Below are 17,553 nucleotides of genomic sequence, written 5' to 3' on the forward strand. Positions count from 1 at the left end.
TCTCTCTTCTTTCTGCCCCATGCTCTTTACCTTTTTTGCCATTGTTATCTTAATCTATGGTAAAAGATGCAGGGTGGTGTTTTTTTTCTTTTGAAGGTATCAGAACGGGTAGAGAGAAGACTTCAGGAGATAGAACAAGAAATGCGTGCTGAAAGACAGCTTGTAGAAAGGCGCCAAGACCAACTGGGACATATGTGTCTACAATTACAAGAGGTATGCAAATGAAAACTTCCAGTGTTTTCAGGATTAAGTTAGGAACATGCTGCATTTGTGAGCCTGTACCTGTCAAACTGGCAAAATTGCTCCGATCTTTGGCCCATTCTTTGAGCTGTATCAGTCCGGCTCCGCTTGTCTTGGTGACCAGATGATAACAAGTACAGTCTCTGTTCTTAGTGATGCTGTGTTGTCTATGTTTAGACCTTTTTGGTAACTAGCGCAAACATTCTTTAAAAGAATCCACCCCCTATAACCTCCCTCAAACCCCAATCAAACACAAGCAAGTTATTAGCTGGGTTGTCTCAAATAAAACATTTTGTTTTCTAAAATATAAACTTTGCTTGCAGTGAGCAGTTTATTTTTAATGTATTTCAACAAGCAATCAAATGCACTGTAGTAGCCAGACAGCTTTTCATTGCTTTTCAAACAGTTTCATTCAACAGAATCTGATGAAGTATAAAATGTTGTTTAGGAGATAAATACAGATGTTTATATTGTGAATTAAAATTGGAGACAGCTAGTAGCTTTTGTCTGCTTGTTTTAGGAAATGTATGCAAAATACATCTGTTTCTGATTTTACTGCTCTTTGGAAAATCTGTATCTTGACATAATGTAACTTTATTTCACTCCCCTTAGAGATAACATTGCAAATCATATCGTAACTATGCAATAGAATACTGTAGTTGAGAATCCCCTGTTTTTCACTTTTAGTATTAGTGACAGTATCCATGGTTTTTTGGAAGGCAGTTGTGTTATACTGTGCAGTGATATTGGGGAACCTTAATTTAGATTGAAGCTTTGTATTTCACATAAGGCTATAGATTCTTCAAAGAGGTCGTATTTAAGAAGATGAGATGCTTTTTTGATATAGATAAAAAGTAATGTTTATCAAAATGCTTGTAGTGCTTCTGCCAATATTTCAGAAAGAGTTACTGTTTCGTTTTTTCCCCCTGTTGATGTCCTAGTCGGTGACAAGAACTAGAGTGCTTTATTACAGTTTTCATTGCTCTTTAATATGCATACATCCATTTCTAGATTCTTCGGTTGTGCCTTCAGTCCAGTAGAGGGATGCTTAATGAAATGAGTTGGTGTCATTTGATACTGTTATCTGCAGATTGGAACAATCTTTTTTATCCTTTTAGAGAGATAATGACTTGTATCTGTAAAGGTATATTGACATTGCCATGGTTTCCTTAGAAGGAGAACTTGAATTCGAGTGAATGAATTCAAGTGTATTTCAAAGACTTTCATGTGACTGGCTATGTGATCATGAGCCCTCAAGCTTGATACCTTTTTTCCTGGTAGCTCATCTTTTGAATTTCATGCAAAATGAATACAAAATACTAAGTACATCCCTGACCTTCCATTCCCCTAAGCTGTCCAGCTGTAGATGAAGACGTTTTAATCTTTTGTCCTGCGAATATTATTTTGTTCTGTGCATATTTTTGTAAATTATTTTTTCTGAGGAGCCCCTTCCTATTTAAAAGATATTTTTTTTTTTTTTTTACGCCACTGTTCAAAACTTCGAGATATATAGTCCTCATTCTCAGTTTACAGGAAAGCTCAACACCTATTAGTTTGCTTGGTAAACTTTTGCTATTAGGAATTTGCCCAAGCCAAGATTCAGAGCCAATCCTAACTGGAACAGGCTTATTCCACATGACATACATTCAGAGCTGCTGCCACTTGAAGGAGAATCATATTCTTGGTGATTATCTTCACTCTCTCAAGCAGGGGCTCATATCTCCAAATTGTCCTTCTGGGTGGCTGATCTCAGTCAGGACTCTGGATTTCTTGGACTGAACTCTTGTCACTGTATTTGGGAATCCTAATAAAATGTAGATTACCCCTGTTGCAATGAGTTATGGATTTTTCAGGACCTTCTAATCTTCAACATACAAAATAGAACCTGGTGGTGTCAGATGACAAGCATAGCAGGGAGCTTCTTTCAGCAGGTATTGGGCAATCTTTGACAGGTTACAGAGGAATATGGAGACAGTATTGCCCTTGAAACACAGACTTCCATTACACTCCCAGTAGCAACAAACAGTATGTCCTCTTCCTGCTGCTGCTACTTTCATAGCTGTCTTAACAGCTTGGAGAACATCTTTGTGGCAGAGTTGCAACTTCCTAATGCCAGATGTCTTTCGACTCCAATATTGCTAAGGTCCTTAGATCTCAGACCCTTATGGCAACCTTCCATCCAGCTGTCCCATCTTCCTTCCCCATTGAACATTTGTCATTCTCTAGGTAAAAATGGTCTCACTTCTGGATTGTGTTTGAATTTATCAGGAATGGTTCAACATCTCTTGAAGAGTTGGCTGAGCTCTTTAGCTCTCACATTGACAAATTGGACCACCTTGTGCCCTACCTTTTGAAAAACGCTTGGTTTTAAGAGCAAAATAGTCTGGATCCTGTACACGTTGACTCTCTGGGTACTCTAGTCCTGAGGTTGCTGTGTGGGAAAGCTTTGTGAAGAAAATTACTTTGTTACGGGATAGAAATTATACAAGAAATAGGAATATGAGAATATCTAAGGAGGCAAAAAGTTTAGAACTGATGTAATCTCAAATTAAAAACAAACAGGAAAAAATGCCAACACCAAAACAGTCTGAGAATAGGGTGTAGCAGGTTTGAGTTTTTGAGCTTCTGGTTTTTGATTTTTCAATTTTTTTCTTTGAATGTGGTGTTACAGGTGAATAGATTCAGTATGGCGAACCAAATAGAATGAATAATGTAACTTATGACTATAAAGTATTTAATACTTATGAATATGAATAGTTTAAAAAGGTTGTTATTTCAACAATGTATTTTCAAGCTGAGTAGTAGTTAGCTTGTTGATTTGTTCATTACTTGTAGCAATGTAATTGTTTGATGTATTTTGCTAAGGTATTTTTTTATTTTTATGTACTATAGACAAAATTTAAATTTGGCTTTAAAGATCTCTGAGCAAAGTTGTTAGAAAAACTCTATATTTACACAATTTTTAATGATTTTTTTAAATATCCTATATTTTAAGTAGGCAATTTCAGCAAAGCCTACAAGGTAATTATTTAAAAAAAAAAAAAAATAAAATTCCTGACAAGACTCATTGGATTTTGTGTAAAATATCTGATGTCATTTAACTTTTTTCTTACTGATCACCCATCACTTGGTGGTAGCATTTGCCACAAAGATTGCTTGATAGGTGAGAGAATTTTCAAGAACAGAGGTTCTCAGACACTCCAGTGTGGAAGCTTACTTATTTCTTGACTGCCTTACAGTTGAAGTGTGACTACATTGTACATTAAGAACAGCAACTTCTTAATACAATATATGACATTGCTGGTGGTTTTCTTCCTTATTGTGAACTATCTTCTTTCATGCCGCTTTGATACTCGGCTATTGCAGATGCTCTTCTCAAGTCTGCAAGAGTCTCATCAGTGCGCTGCTTTGATATCTCATGGGATATACAGAATGATGCTGAGGACCAGCTACTGAAAAAGGTGGATCTCTTCATTCAGTATAACCATACAAATGTGTACTCACTCAGAGATTCTTAGGGGACATTGTAGGTGAAAATTCTCTTAATGAACACAATCAGCATATGGAGAGGCTAGTTGCCTTTTTCTGCAGCTTGGCTTTTTAATCAGCTGTTCCTCTTGTGGTGGCTTATTTGGCCTGAAGTATCAGGAGTATCAGAAGAAGCAGCCAAGTTGCTTTCCAGTAAATGAGATGTCCTCCACTTCTGAAGCATGAACACATTTAGGGGTAAACTCAAGCCAGTAAACTCTAATAAATATTTGTACTGGTTCTCTGCAAGAAGGCTTGGAGATGGCGGTAGCAATTTAGGTTTCATTTTTCTCATGTTCTTTAATGACACTTGTCTGCAATACTAATTCTAACCTGGATAGTGATGGTCTTGGAATTTTTTGGTCCCTACTCTATTTGGTGTGGGGTGCTTGGATTCACCCGTGTAAGTATGCTTGTGGGCAGTCCCTTAAGAACATTGTTCCTTATTACTAACCTGAATTTCTCTGAGGAGCGATAGCCATTTGCCCAGTTGCCCCTTGTCTTCCATTGCCCATCATCTTCTGTTGCCCCTTTCTTTTAATAACTCTGGGGTTGAGGACTGTGAGGACATGGTCCTCCATTTATACAAATACAACACATTGGAGGAGAGGGAAGAGTAGACATGCCTCCTGCAGGTACTGATAAGGAGAGAAAGCTTTGCATCTGAGAGCATAAGTGTGTGTGGACAGTATGAACTGAGCAATATGTCACGAAGTAGTCTTTATAACATATATAAATGTTCCTAAGGCATGGTGTGTATCTCTGTAGCTTAAGTTGCTGTATGTTAGAAAGAATGTACTTGAATTGCGTTGTGTACTTTTGCATACCCTAGTGAGAATAAAGTAAATAACTAAATGTTTTACTGCAATTGTTATTTGGATGAAGCATGTTTCTACATAATTTTTAAGAGCTTTTTATTTTGTTATTCTGTTTCTTGTCCTTTGTAATTTGAATTAGGAGTTAGGTGGACTCTTAGCTCTCTCAGTGGTCTCAGTCTCGTGGTCTTCATTGTGTGGATGTAATGTTCTATTAATGTCTCTTCCTGTGCTCTTTTATTTCTCCAAGATGCTTCCCAAGTAACATTGCTGGAAGGAGGGTAGGGTTTGGACTGCATTCTGAAATCCTGTCATTTAATACAGCCTGAATGATTTACAAAGAAATGCTATTTAAAGCATTTGTGGCTATTTAATGAGTCAATTTTTTCATTAATTTGCCTGTTATACATTTAAAACCAAACAAAATCAAATTTGACTGTTGAATTTGATCAGTAGTTGCTTTAATTAAATCTTGTGAGTTTTAAATGTTAATAGTTTATTATTTTTAAGGAAAGTGCAGTGCCCATAACTGACCACTACTTGTCAGTATTTTACCAACTTAAGAGAATCATCTTCCTAAATCTCAATTACTAAATTATATATTTTCAGGGTCTAACTGAACATGACAATACATTTGTTTGTCTTGTCTGTCTTGTCTTTCTGTCTTTTGTATGATGTGCGAACTTTTTATTTGTATTGCACTATTATGATAATTGGTTATTAACCAAGATGATATCTAGTTGTATACTGACCGTAAAGAAAGTTTGACAAATAAAATTTTTCATCTTCAACGTCTAAATTTGCATTATTATTTTGAATCTGTAGTCTGTATGTGGTCCATGTAGGTAGATAAAAATTATTTTCTCTACATTTTTATGTACCTTTTAACTTAGTGTGTATTGGTGTGTTTAAACACTATCTGTTTAAACAGCAATTACTGCAAATCAAAAATTGCAATGAGCAAACAGAAATTCATGTAAATCATACATTTTCACTTTCTTCTATATTCCTGATACAAATGTGTTTCTGATTAGAAAGGAGAACAAATATGTTGATCTTGCCAATGCTACTGACATATATATGGGTTGCTTTAACAAAACACATTTGTTTGTGTAAACTAAAACTATTTTGAGATTCTTTAGTGCTTTATTTTGAACCTGGAAGACACCATCACCTTGTACTGTTTGTTTGCATTTATGCATCCATTTCCTAAAACAAGATCAAGTACCAGTCTTACAAAAGGGCTTTAAACAGCTTTATATGCATTGGATGTCCTGGATGGCTTTACTAATTCCTGTGCTTGGCTTCCTGGATTTTGGTGAAATGAGTCTGTGTGTTCACACTTTGCATGCTTTGGGTGAACAGAATCATCTTTATACAACATTTTGAACCCACTGACTGTGGTAAGGCAATGACTATAGTTATGTCTTAAGTTAATAACTTGGATAGGCCAGGAAGCATTTTTTTCCTTCGTGCAAGTGGATACTTAGGTTCTGTTTGCCTCCCACTGCACATATTGTGAAGTGCAAGAGGCTGGTGGACTTTCAACAGAGAGTGGGGTAGACTGATGGTCAAAACCATTATTGAAAATTCTCTTTTTGCATGTCTTTGTCTCTGATCTTAGACAAACATAAACTTGATCTCTGCTCTGAGGCATCTGGATGTTTTAGTGCATCGTTGATACTTGCCCCTTGGCTCTGTGCTTTGCCACCTGTGGCTAATGGTTTCTGTTTGGATTGTAGTTTGAATCTGACTCTGTCTTGGAATGTGAGCAAATTTTATACATATCTGTCACTGCAATATCCAGGCAGTCCGTCTTTAAATGCCTGTCTGGTATGTCTAGGTGGCATACTCAGACCCATGCTAGCTGCTAATGTAGCAAGTTAGGGAAAGAATTTTCATTCAGATTAGGATGTGGTACATTTTGGCCTTATTTTAAAATATAGAATGAGGTTGGTCTGCTTGTGTATTTCTGCTAGTATGAATATAATTCACTGATCAGTCTCACTTTGAAAGAGCAAATTTCAGTTTGTGGTCTGCATTACTTTCAAATAATCTGGTTTTATTTAAAAAAACAAAACAAATTCCAAACCCTAAGGAAAGTTGGTAGGCTTAAATGGCAATAAAAGTTATGATTGGCTATTGGAAGATTTTCATAACTTGGAAAGATTAAGAACTGTTGTTACAGAGGCCTTCACCTAGTTTTTCCCATATATAAGAAAAAATACCTGTTTATTGGAGTAAATTATTTTATTTATTTGAAGTTTTGGGGTTAGATATACTGTCTATGGATGAGGTATCCTGAGCTGCGGTATATCAGGTATGTTAATATTCTGATACTGTCTTATGCTAGTGAAGTCTTTAAAAACACTTCTTCTAGGAATTAGGATGTACTACTGATGCAGAGACATTTTTGCCTTCAGTAAGGATATCTTTGAAAGTTTCCTAGTATTTCTAATTCCATCCCAGCTTTACCATTTTCCTTGTGATGCTAACATCTCTAGCAAAATCTGTATGTGAAAACATGCATTTTTGGTCCTATATTAATTATTAATTTAGTGCCAAAGATAAGGTTGGCATACAGTTGACTGTATATAACAGAGCTTCTAATTTTGCTAGTAAAAATGAAGCTCAGTTGCAGTTAGTACACATCATATATCCCTAGCAGACTGTTCTGAACTGGTACTTAACAGTCATTAAAGAAACCCAAACTCATGCAATAATGGCATTAGCTGAAGTGATGATCTTTGATTTTTTTTCATGTAGCTTCTTGGGAGTTCTCCCTAGAGTCTTTTTGAGTGAAATGAGGGTGTGTCACGTCTGTGTGCACTGTTGAGTTTTATAGTTGACTGGAATGATGGATTTGAATTGGTACTGAATACTTAAAGAAACATCCTAAATATGTTACAGTCTTACAGTATCTGATTATGAATCAGTATGATTAAAAGCGTAATTCTTTATGTAACATAATATTTTAAGTGGCATACTTCTGATAAATATCTTCCACAATCTCAGTTTTTAGTGTAAACTGTTCAAGCAGGAGAGTAGTCCAAACCATACTGAAACCCCTATGTTTCCTGAGGTGAGGATGTAAGACTGAGATAATTATATAAATCCATTTATTTTCTCCACAAAGCTCCTTTTAAAAGCAAAACTTCTAAAGCTGAATGCCTGGCATCACTGAGGTTGATTAATATCTTGCATTCTGTTTTCATACAGTGAAATTGTTCCTCAGTATACAGTGAAGAGAAAATGTTCAAAAGCTGAATGAAATTGCACTAGTTATTGGGGCAAATTTCAGGGTTATTTGTTTAAGGAAACGTTCCTTTAAAATGCAAAATAAAGATGCTGCTTGGGAAGAACAGACTGGGAAAAAGACATTTCTTTCAGCGCAGGCTGTTTGTTTCTTTTGTTCTGTTGTAGTTTTAGCAAGTAATGGTGGAAGGAATAGATGTACTTATGCTTCATTATATTGGATGATAGTAACAGGTGTATGCTAAGGTCTCTAATTGATTTGTGGCTAGTGTGAAAACTGCTTGGTCATGTTGTGCAGCAAAGAAACAGATTTATTAACACAGTTACTCAAATTCACAGCAAATGCTATCAGTATGGCTAGTGATATCTCTCAGCTGGTGTTTCTAAGTGGTATTTAAGATGATCCGATGACATTGTTATGGCCTGAGATATCCAAACTTGTGTTGTGTATGTTGCAAATTGCATGTGTCATTAATGTCTGTGATGTCTAATGCATTCCTTTGCCAGTGATTGGCTATGTTCTGCAAATAGTGTTGGCTTGCACAGGGAAAATATTTTGAAATTGATATTCAAGGCAATTTTATTTTTGTAAGATGCTTTAGAAAATGTACGTAATTGTTTTTAGATGCTTCAGTTTTGGGGTGGGGGCGGACAGGAAAAGTCCCCATGGATTTTTTTTTATTTTTTTCAAAGTAGGGCACAATGTTGGTAACTTTTGATCAGGTAAATTTCGGTTAATTCTGTCTTAATACTGGGATCCTAAGCATCTGTCCAGATTCAGATAAAAATAACTTTTTTCCTTTTTGGCTTCCAACACAACCTCATGGTAATATTTTCCTTACTACAGTGCATTGTACTACATATTGTGCATATTTTATATTAGAGAATATATTCTTTTCATCTGATGTGTTCACAGCTTTTCTGGAGGGGATCTCTCAAGCCTCTTGGACCTTCATCTCAAAATGTTTGGGGTCAGCCTTGAGTGTCTGGAGCTCTATATATTGGAAGAATGTTAGTGCTAGTTTTGACCTTGTATTTGACCCTGTTCTTTGAGTGGCTGTGTTTATGTATGTGTGGACTTACATTTTTTTCGTAACGATATACATTGGTTCCACATGAAAATATTAGACATAGAAAGCATTTGTCTAGATCTTCTTTCTTAAATATATCAGCAGATTCTTTCATTTTAACAGACTTACAAAGAAGAGTTCTCTAACTTTTATAATGAAAGTTCGTAATGTATTCTTCACTTTTAAAGGCTTTAAGGAATCAAGATACTAATGCAGATGAAACAGAAGAACTCACAAAAAATAAACTTGTGAAATGTGAAAGTGAAAAGAACCAAGTAAGACTTAATTTTCTCCTTTCTTGTTTGGTTTTAAATAAGTGTATAGTGTCATATGTTACAGTATATGCTTCCTTCTTGGGAGAAACCAGCAGGATAAAACTTACTTTACTCTTTAAGATAACAGGGGTTTTTTTTGCATCAGAGGCACTGTGAATATAGCTATGCTGAACTTCTCTCTTTCCTTCAAAGCTCTTTAGTTATGTATGTTACTTCTAACGACTCTTCCATCCTGCTAGGCGGACAAGTTTATAACTTGGGGGTTATCCTTGATTTCTGTCTCTGATTTGTCTCTGAATTTATACAGAGTCTGCTGTTGCTTATTTGCAGCAGCTCAAAGATGCAGCTTTTCTTCATCCCTGCAACTAACGCATGCTAGTTATTTTGCACCATGGTTGTTATTAATTCCTCTTACTGAACTATCTGTTGCCATATTGTCTCTTCCTGTTCATAGAAAACAAGATTTCTTATATTTCTGTTCTGGCAGGATGCTAGGGCCATATTATACTTTTCTAGCTTTTTTCAATTTCAATTTCTAGCTTTTCATCAATTTCAGACTTTTTGTCAATACTTTCAACGTTATACCCTTTATTCTAAACCATCTATGTAGTGTTTTATGTTATGTTACTCTCTCCATTCCATTAATGCCGGTCCTGTTTACTTTGCCCATTTGCCAGCCTCTCAACATCCTCTTTGAGGTTGCTATCTCTGCAATAACAATTTCAGGTGTCAAAAACTGTATTTCTTTCTATGTAGATCTTTGTGATCTTTGAACTGTTTATGTCAGAGAATATCTAGTAGCTTTTGTTTTCTGTTTTTTTCTAAATGGTCATTGATTTGCTGACTATTTCTGATTAAACGTTTTAAAATTCCCTTAATATTATATTCCTAGGAAAAATTCTAATTGTAAGAAATTCTGTGCACTTCAATTTTTCAGTCCTCTTGTTTCCAAGAGTTGTTGTGTGTTGTTCTTGCACAACACAGACAAAGCACAGAATTTACCAATTACCAGTTCTACCAATGCGTGTTATCTTTAATATTTTTATAAATAAACTATGTAACAAAAGTGACCCAAATGTTAAGTCATTGTTAATTTTAATTAGAGTTTGAAAGTATGTCTCAAATGCAGGGACAATGTTTTTGAAACTTCCTAAAAAAGTTTGTCTTCCTTTCTTTTAACGCAGTAAAAATTTGCTTTAGTGCTTTTTTGTTTTGGATTATATATACCACTTTGTATCTTCATGTGATATAGAATATTTTACAAAATTACAGACTGTAAGTTGAATTATCATTATGTAATTTAAATAAATATAGCAGGGATGTAGTACAACTGAAAGTTTGCTTTAAAATTTTGGACAAATAAGAATATTGTGTATATTATACCTCATTTTTAAATATATGCTTATATCGATTAATTTGTGCCAGAATTAAATAGTTAAAATACACTTTTGTATTATGATGCATACATTGCTCTTTGTTCTTCATCTTCTGTAATGAAAGCTTGAGCGGGAATTGGAGCAGTCCCGGAAAAAGTTGAATGACTCAGAAGGCAGTAGAGAAGCTCTTTTGCATCAGGTAACTGCTTTGGTTGGTGAAAATCCTAAAGTTTTCATATTAGGCTGTGTCTGAGTCTTTTTTTCTTAATCTTCCTATCTCATACTCTGATAACATTGTTTTGGGAAGGGAAGGAGGAGATACAAAAACACAGGTTTAAGAGTCTAAAATATGTTGACTGAGCTTCTCATTATACTTTTTCTGCTTTCCCAACTTTTATGTGTGTATGTTCATATATAATAATTATAGTAGTCGTAGTAGTTATGGTACTGTTTAAGTACATAAACACATTATTTGTAACTGCCTTTCACAGTATGCTTTAGAACAACTTCTGTATTAGTAATTATTGCAATGCAAAGCGCATGCTATAATTGGTGAATTCAGATAAACCAGTGACCTAGAAGTATTTGCTGTATTATATACTAACGTGATAAAAATACATAAAAAACCGAACACCTGAAAACCTATCTAAAGAGTGCTTTAAACAATACCTATTGATGCACATATTAGATCTAGAAGTTGCAGGAACCTGGATTATAGCTTTAGAAAAGTGTCCTTTCTCCTAAACATTTCTAATCCATCCTTCTTTCAGAGGAGCTGGGGAAAAAGATGGAAATAAATAGGGAGGGTGCAATTGGCATACTTATCTGTTAGCATTAGTTGTTTGACTTGTGTATCTAGCAGAAGTTTGGGTTGGCTGTATTACCATTTTGAATTTAATTCACTGTGCATGGAATATAGTACTCTATCACATATGGGTAATATGAATTAGAGCTATTTTCCTTCAACTTTAGCATGTCATTCTTTATTTTCCTGTACACAATGTTATCTTTTAAGTGCTAGACAGTATATGATAGAAAGGAAAAATGTAAAAAGCCCCTATGTTTCCTAAGAATAAGTACATTGCGTTTTTAATGAGTAGAATTTAAATAAAATACTGCTTATTAAATTTGTATTTTCACTAGCAATGTAAAAAGATAATTGCAATATATAAAATGGTAGCATTTTGTTTGGTCTAGAGAAATTAATGCTCAGCCGTGGTCAACATAACAAAATATATCCTTTAATTTTGAATAATCACTTTGTGGCCTATAATTAGGAAATAATTTGTTTACCATCTGCAGTACTCTTGAGATATATTTATAAATATTACTTGTATATAGTCTTTTTTTGTTTTTGTAGTGTTTAATGAAAATACGCTATTTACTCTTTCATTTTTTCCTTGTACATACATTTTAGATTGAGGATCTTCGTTCCCAACTTCTGAGAGCAGAAGACCATGTAGGGTTGCAACATCAAATTTCACATGTTGCTATGCACCACCAGAGCTACCAGAATGTACGAGATGATGACAGGAAAATTAGAACAGGTACAACTCTCAAATTTTGCACTAGAGGTCTGCAAATTAGTTAGCCTGGACATCAGTTCTGTCTTTGAATTTCAGCCTAATTCTTCCACTGTCTCAACAAAAGCAACTGTTTAACTCCTCAGCTTTAAGTTAATAAGTACTGGCACCTGAATATTAACAAATAAATAGCAAGAAGAGTTAAAACTTAGGATAAAATACTATGATTGGCGTGGTTAAAACAAACGAAGATTCATAGAATCAGAGAATCGTTTAGGTTGGAAAAGACCTTTAAGATCATCAGGTCCAGCTGTTAACCTAACACTGCTAAATCCACCACTAAACCATGTCCTTAAGCGCCTCATCCACATGTCTTTTAAATACCTCCAGGGATGGTGACTCAACCACCTTCCTGGGCAGCCTGTTCCAATGCCTGACAACCCTTTCAGTAAAGAAATTTTTCCTAATATCCAATTTAAACCTCCCCTGGCACAACTCAAGGCCATTTCCTCTTGTCCTATTGCTTGTTACTTGGGAGAAGAGACCAACAGCCACCTCTCTGCAATCCCCTTTCAGGTAATTGTAGAGAGCGATGAGGTCTCCCCTCAGCCTCTTCTTCTGCAGACTGAACAACCTCAGTTCCCTCAGCCGCTCCTCATAAGACTTGTGCTCCAGACCCCTCACCAGCTTCATTGCCCTTCTCTGGACACGCTCCAGCACCTCAATGTGCTTCTTGTAGTGAGAGGCCCAAAACTGAACACAGGATTTGAGGTGCGGCCTCACCAGCGCTGAGTATAGGGGCATGATCACCTCCCTACTGCTGCTGGCCACACTATTTCTGATACAGGCCAGGATGCTGTTGGCCTTCTTGGCCACCTGGGCACACTGCTGGCTCATATTAAGCTGGCTGTCAGTCAACACCCCCAGGTCCTTTTCTGCTGAGCAGCTTTCCAGCCACTCGTCCCCAAGCCTGTAGCGTTGCATGGGGTTGTTGTGACCAAAGTGCAGGACCTGGCACTTGGCCTTATTAAAACTCATACAGTTGGCCTCAGCCCATCGATTCAGCCTGTCCAGATCCCTCTGCAGAGCCTTCCTACCCTCAAGCAGATCAACATACTCTCCCAAATTGGTGTCGTCTGCAAACTTGCTGAGGAGTCACTCTATCCCCTCATCCAGACCCTTGATAAAGACATTAAAACAAGACTGGCCCCAGTACTGAGCCCTGGGGAACACCACTCGTGTCCGGTCGCCAACTGGATTTAACTCCATTCACCACAACTCTTTGGACTTGGCCATCCAGCCAGTTTTTTACCCAGCAAAGAGTGTGCCCATCCAAGCCAGTTTCTCCAGCAGCATGCTTTGGGAGATGGTGTCACAGGCTTTACTAAATTCTAGGTAGACTATATCCACAGTCTTTCCCTCATCCACTAAGTGGGTCACTTTGTTGTAGAAGGAGATCAGGTTAGTCAGGCAGGACCTACCTTCATAAACCCACGGTGACTGAGCCTGGTCGCCTGGTTGTCCTGTACAAACCGCGTGATGGCACTCATGATGATCTGCTCCATAATCTTTCCCAGGACCGAGGTCAGGCCTGTAGTTCACCAGATCCTCCTTCCGGCCCTTCTTGAAGATGGGTGTCCCATTTGCTAACCTCCAGTCCACTGGGACCTCCCTGGTTAGCCAGGACTGCTGGTAGATGGTGGAAAGTGGCTTGGTGAACACTTCTTCCAGCACCCTTAGTACCCTGGGGTGGATCCCATCTGGGCCCACAGACTTGTGGGTGTCTTAAGTGGTATAGCAGGTCGCTAACCATTTCCCCTTGTATTGTAGGGGCTTCATTCCGCTCCCCATCCCTACCTTCCAGCTCAGGGGGCTGGGTCCCCGGAGGACAACTGGTCTTACTATTAAAGACTGAGGCAAAGAAAGCATTAAGTACTTCAGCCTTTTCCTCATCCTTTGTCACTATGTTTTCCCCCCATGTCCAGTAAAGAATGAAGATTCTCCTTAGCCCTCCTTTTGTTGCTAATGTATTTATAGAATTATGTATTTATAGAATAGAGATTAAGAAAACTTTCTGGTATGATGCAGTCAGGGCTTCTGTTTGCAGTATGTTAGAATTTTAGAGATGGAACAACTATATTTAAAAGAAAAATATTTTAAACAATTTTAAGATGTAATTGCATATCAAATTACTGCTTTAGCAAGGTTGTCGCTACATTGTTAGTTATCTAGCTGTATTTAAACTTTTCAAACATTATCAAAAAGGCATTAGAGAAAGTCTTTATCTTTCTCATTATTAACATAGAAATGTATTACTCAAGATAATAGAGGAATAGTGACTCCAAGTCCAGTGTCTCTGTGGATGTTTAAATTGGTTTGGTTAATGACTTCTTTTTATATTTTCATACTTCAGCTACTGAATTATCTTAGTTATTAAAATAAGACTTTGACTCCCTGTTTTACAAATCTCCTACAGAGCACTGGAAAATGGCTAGATTTTTTACATGGCTTAGCTTTAGAAATGTAACACAAAATAGTAATTTTAATAGTTTTTCTCCAGTCATGTTAATGTATCTGCTTAAAAGTGAATTTATTTGAAACAATATGCCTTTCATGTTAATGAAAGCATATTTTAATTTTTCCATTTGTTTTATAATTATAAATCAAAACTGTTGTAAAAAAATATGATGAAAATTAAAAAAAAAGTACTGGAGCTGTTAAGATATACACATATATTTATATAATTTATGCAGTTGTGTTTCTCCTTACTGTGTTATTTCTATTTCTTCAAAGATGCATGGGAAGAATAGAAGGGGAGATTTTCTTTGCCTCTAGTAGTTGTTTATGACTAAAGACCTTTGAATTTCTGGTTGAGGAAATTTACAGCTTACTCTCATCAAGAACTTCTATTGTAGTTGTAGGACTGAGGCATAAAATTCACAGATAGTGTGATTTCTAGATCAGGAGTTATTACTCTGGTGGGATAAAATCTTGGACTTGAAGTTTGTGGCCAAGTTGCATTTACACCAGAATTTCCCTATTGTTTCTTCCATCCTATTTGATTTTATTGGGTTTTGCTTTTTTTTTGGGGGGGAGAACCCCCATAAAATGACTGGATAAACAGAAATACTGTCTCATTTAGTAAAAGGTTATGATATGGGTATAGCCATTTTTCACAGATGCTTTGATCAAAATAAGTAGTTGGAGAATAGTCTCAAGTAGAGAAGAAGATTGCCAAAAGAGAAACGAGGAAAAAAATTATTTACTACAAGTCTGTGTTTCTACTGGGCCTATTGTTCTGTTCTCATTATTTTATAGTAGCTGAAAGATATGAGAGAGAGAAGCAAGAACTGGAGAAGTGTATTTTAGAGCTTAAAGCAAAGTTGAGTCATAATGCCGTAATGTCAGAGGTAGAGGAACTGAAGAGATGCATAGAGCATAAGGACAAGGAGAAAGCACAGCTTGTAATGCACATACAGGTAAGCTCTTTTTTTTGCTGGCTTTTTTTTAATAATTTCCCATATGTTTAAGGTAGGTGATGTGCCAGATTAGGGATTAAAACTACAAGTAACTGTTGTGCTATTTGTAGTTTATTCTATAAATAACTTTGAAAGGTGATCCGAGTTTGCAGAGGTTTTTCTCTCCCATCTTGTTAATAAAGCAAAAAAGGTATTTGCTGTTGGCCATGAATTCATGGTTTGGATTACTTCTCTTTCCCATGTGCAAAGAAAAGGTGATCTGATTTTATCAGCAGTTGACATTAATAATGGTTTCTGGAATTACTTTTGTAGGTTAGTATTTACTTCCTTATTCCCCATTCCATCATGCTTCAGAGCTAAAGTTTCACTTTAAATAAACTGGGATACCTTGTTCCATGAGAGTGTACAGTAGAGTAATAAAAATAGATCATAACTGCTTTTTTTAGCAATTAGGTGCAATATAAAAATATAATTATTACATTAGTAAGTATTAGCATTCTTATTTATGGTAAACACATACTATTTAAAGTGATTCTCTGTGAAAAGAGTAACAGCAGTCTCTGACACTGAAGTTTTAGTTAGACTTACCTTAAACACAAAATGAGATATAAGGGCGCAGTAGCCTTTTTATTTAAGATAGGAGATTTCTGTATTTTTGTATCTTGTCTAGATTTGTCATTGGTAGTACAATCCCTGCACAATAACTGTTTTCTGTTGTCTTTCATGACTGTCAGGAGAAATGAGGATATTTTCAAAACCCTATGTGGGATTTCAGTAGTCAAGTACTTAACATTTGTTGTACTTGTATTGGGGCATTCAGTAAGACAGGGGTTTTGTATTTTGTGTTTATTTTTCTAATTTTTCTTTGAAATGGTGTTGTATCACTTTGGAAATTTAAAAGTAGGAATTTTTTTTTTTTGGCCTTTTAATAGATTTACAGGGCTATACTGTTCAGTTTACTACTTCTGCTGTTTTCCCTTGTCAACTTCTGTGCTGATTTAAATCAAACTAATACATCAAATTGCATTTGAAAAAATTGAAGTCTCAGAATAAGTTCTTAGATGCTTTATGAAAATTGGTCATTGAACAGGTTTAAAAAGACCTAGCGTGCTCCCATAGACGATAAGGCAAGCAGAACTCATTTGCTGATGCCCATCAGCATTTGTGTTCTACCTGGTCAATACAACTCCAGACTAACCCGAAACATGCTGTTTTTGTTTTGTGGGGCCTGCGAAATTCCAGTTACTTTGGTGGCAGGAGTTAATGGGATAAAAACCCATAGAGAACCATTTTTTTTAAACTTCTGCTTGTAGAACATGCTTTCTTGAGGGTCAGAATGATGTTCTAACACTAATTTCCTGCTCTGTGAAAATACTGATGGAAGAATGCTCAGCTGGGGTCATTGTCATTGCTCTGAGTTAGAAATCTTTGACTTCCCTGGTTATCCCAACAGAAAATACTTTGTACTTCTTATCTGCTTCCCACTGCTATTCTCCTACAGAGGCAGTAACAGGAAAATAGCTACTGTGTTTTTCTTTTAATGAGACATCAAGGAATGCAAGGACGTAAATTTCTAAACTTATGTACTAACAAAGCATTTTGTCAAGCCTGTTCTAACAGCTGCTATTGTCAGATAGTCTGATTCCCAGTTGGAAGTGACCAGTCATGTTTGACTTGAGTGTAATTTATCTTTGGTTGGTGGGGAGGATGTAACTGCACTTGCCTCTGGTGTACATGTGATATTAGAAATTTCTTTTGATTTATTTAAATGTCATTGTTTTCAACAATGAGTTGTGTGTGTTGTACATTTAGTCCCTGACAGTTGCCATGAACTCACAATATGATGGAAAACGGAGAGGATGGAAAAGATTATAATCACATTCTTGACCTCAGTTCTAAATATGAGTTTAACTTTAAATTAATTTTTAAATTTAATAGAGAAAATCTTTATTTCAGTTGCTGTAGTTTACTTGAGGTTGCTTCTGTAATATC

General features: G+C 36.1%; 1 protein-coding gene across 1 annotated transcript in view; it reads left to right on the forward strand.

The window, feature by feature from the left end:
* Positions 1-17,553, forward strand: part of CEP128 (centrosomal protein 128) — a 129,586-nt gene that overhangs the window by 19,787 nt on the left and 92,246 nt on the right. Inside the window, exons 7-11 of the mRNA XM_059819872.1 lie at positions 97-213; positions 9,097-9,183; positions 10,684-10,758; positions 11,977-12,106; positions 15,401-15,561. Coding sequence (XP_059675855.1) covers positions 97-213; positions 9,097-9,183; positions 10,684-10,758; positions 11,977-12,106; positions 15,401-15,561 — 570 coding nt within the window. The remainder of the gene's footprint in view (positions 1-96; positions 214-9,096; positions 9,184-10,683; positions 10,759-11,976; positions 12,107-15,400; positions 15,562-17,553) is intronic.

This window comes from Gavia stellata, chromosome 7, assembly GCF_030936135.1.
Source record: "Gavia stellata isolate bGavSte3 chromosome 7, bGavSte3.hap2, whole genome shotgun sequence".
Lineage (NCBI taxonomy): Eukaryota > Metazoa > Chordata > Aves > Gaviiformes > Gaviidae > Gavia > Gavia stellata.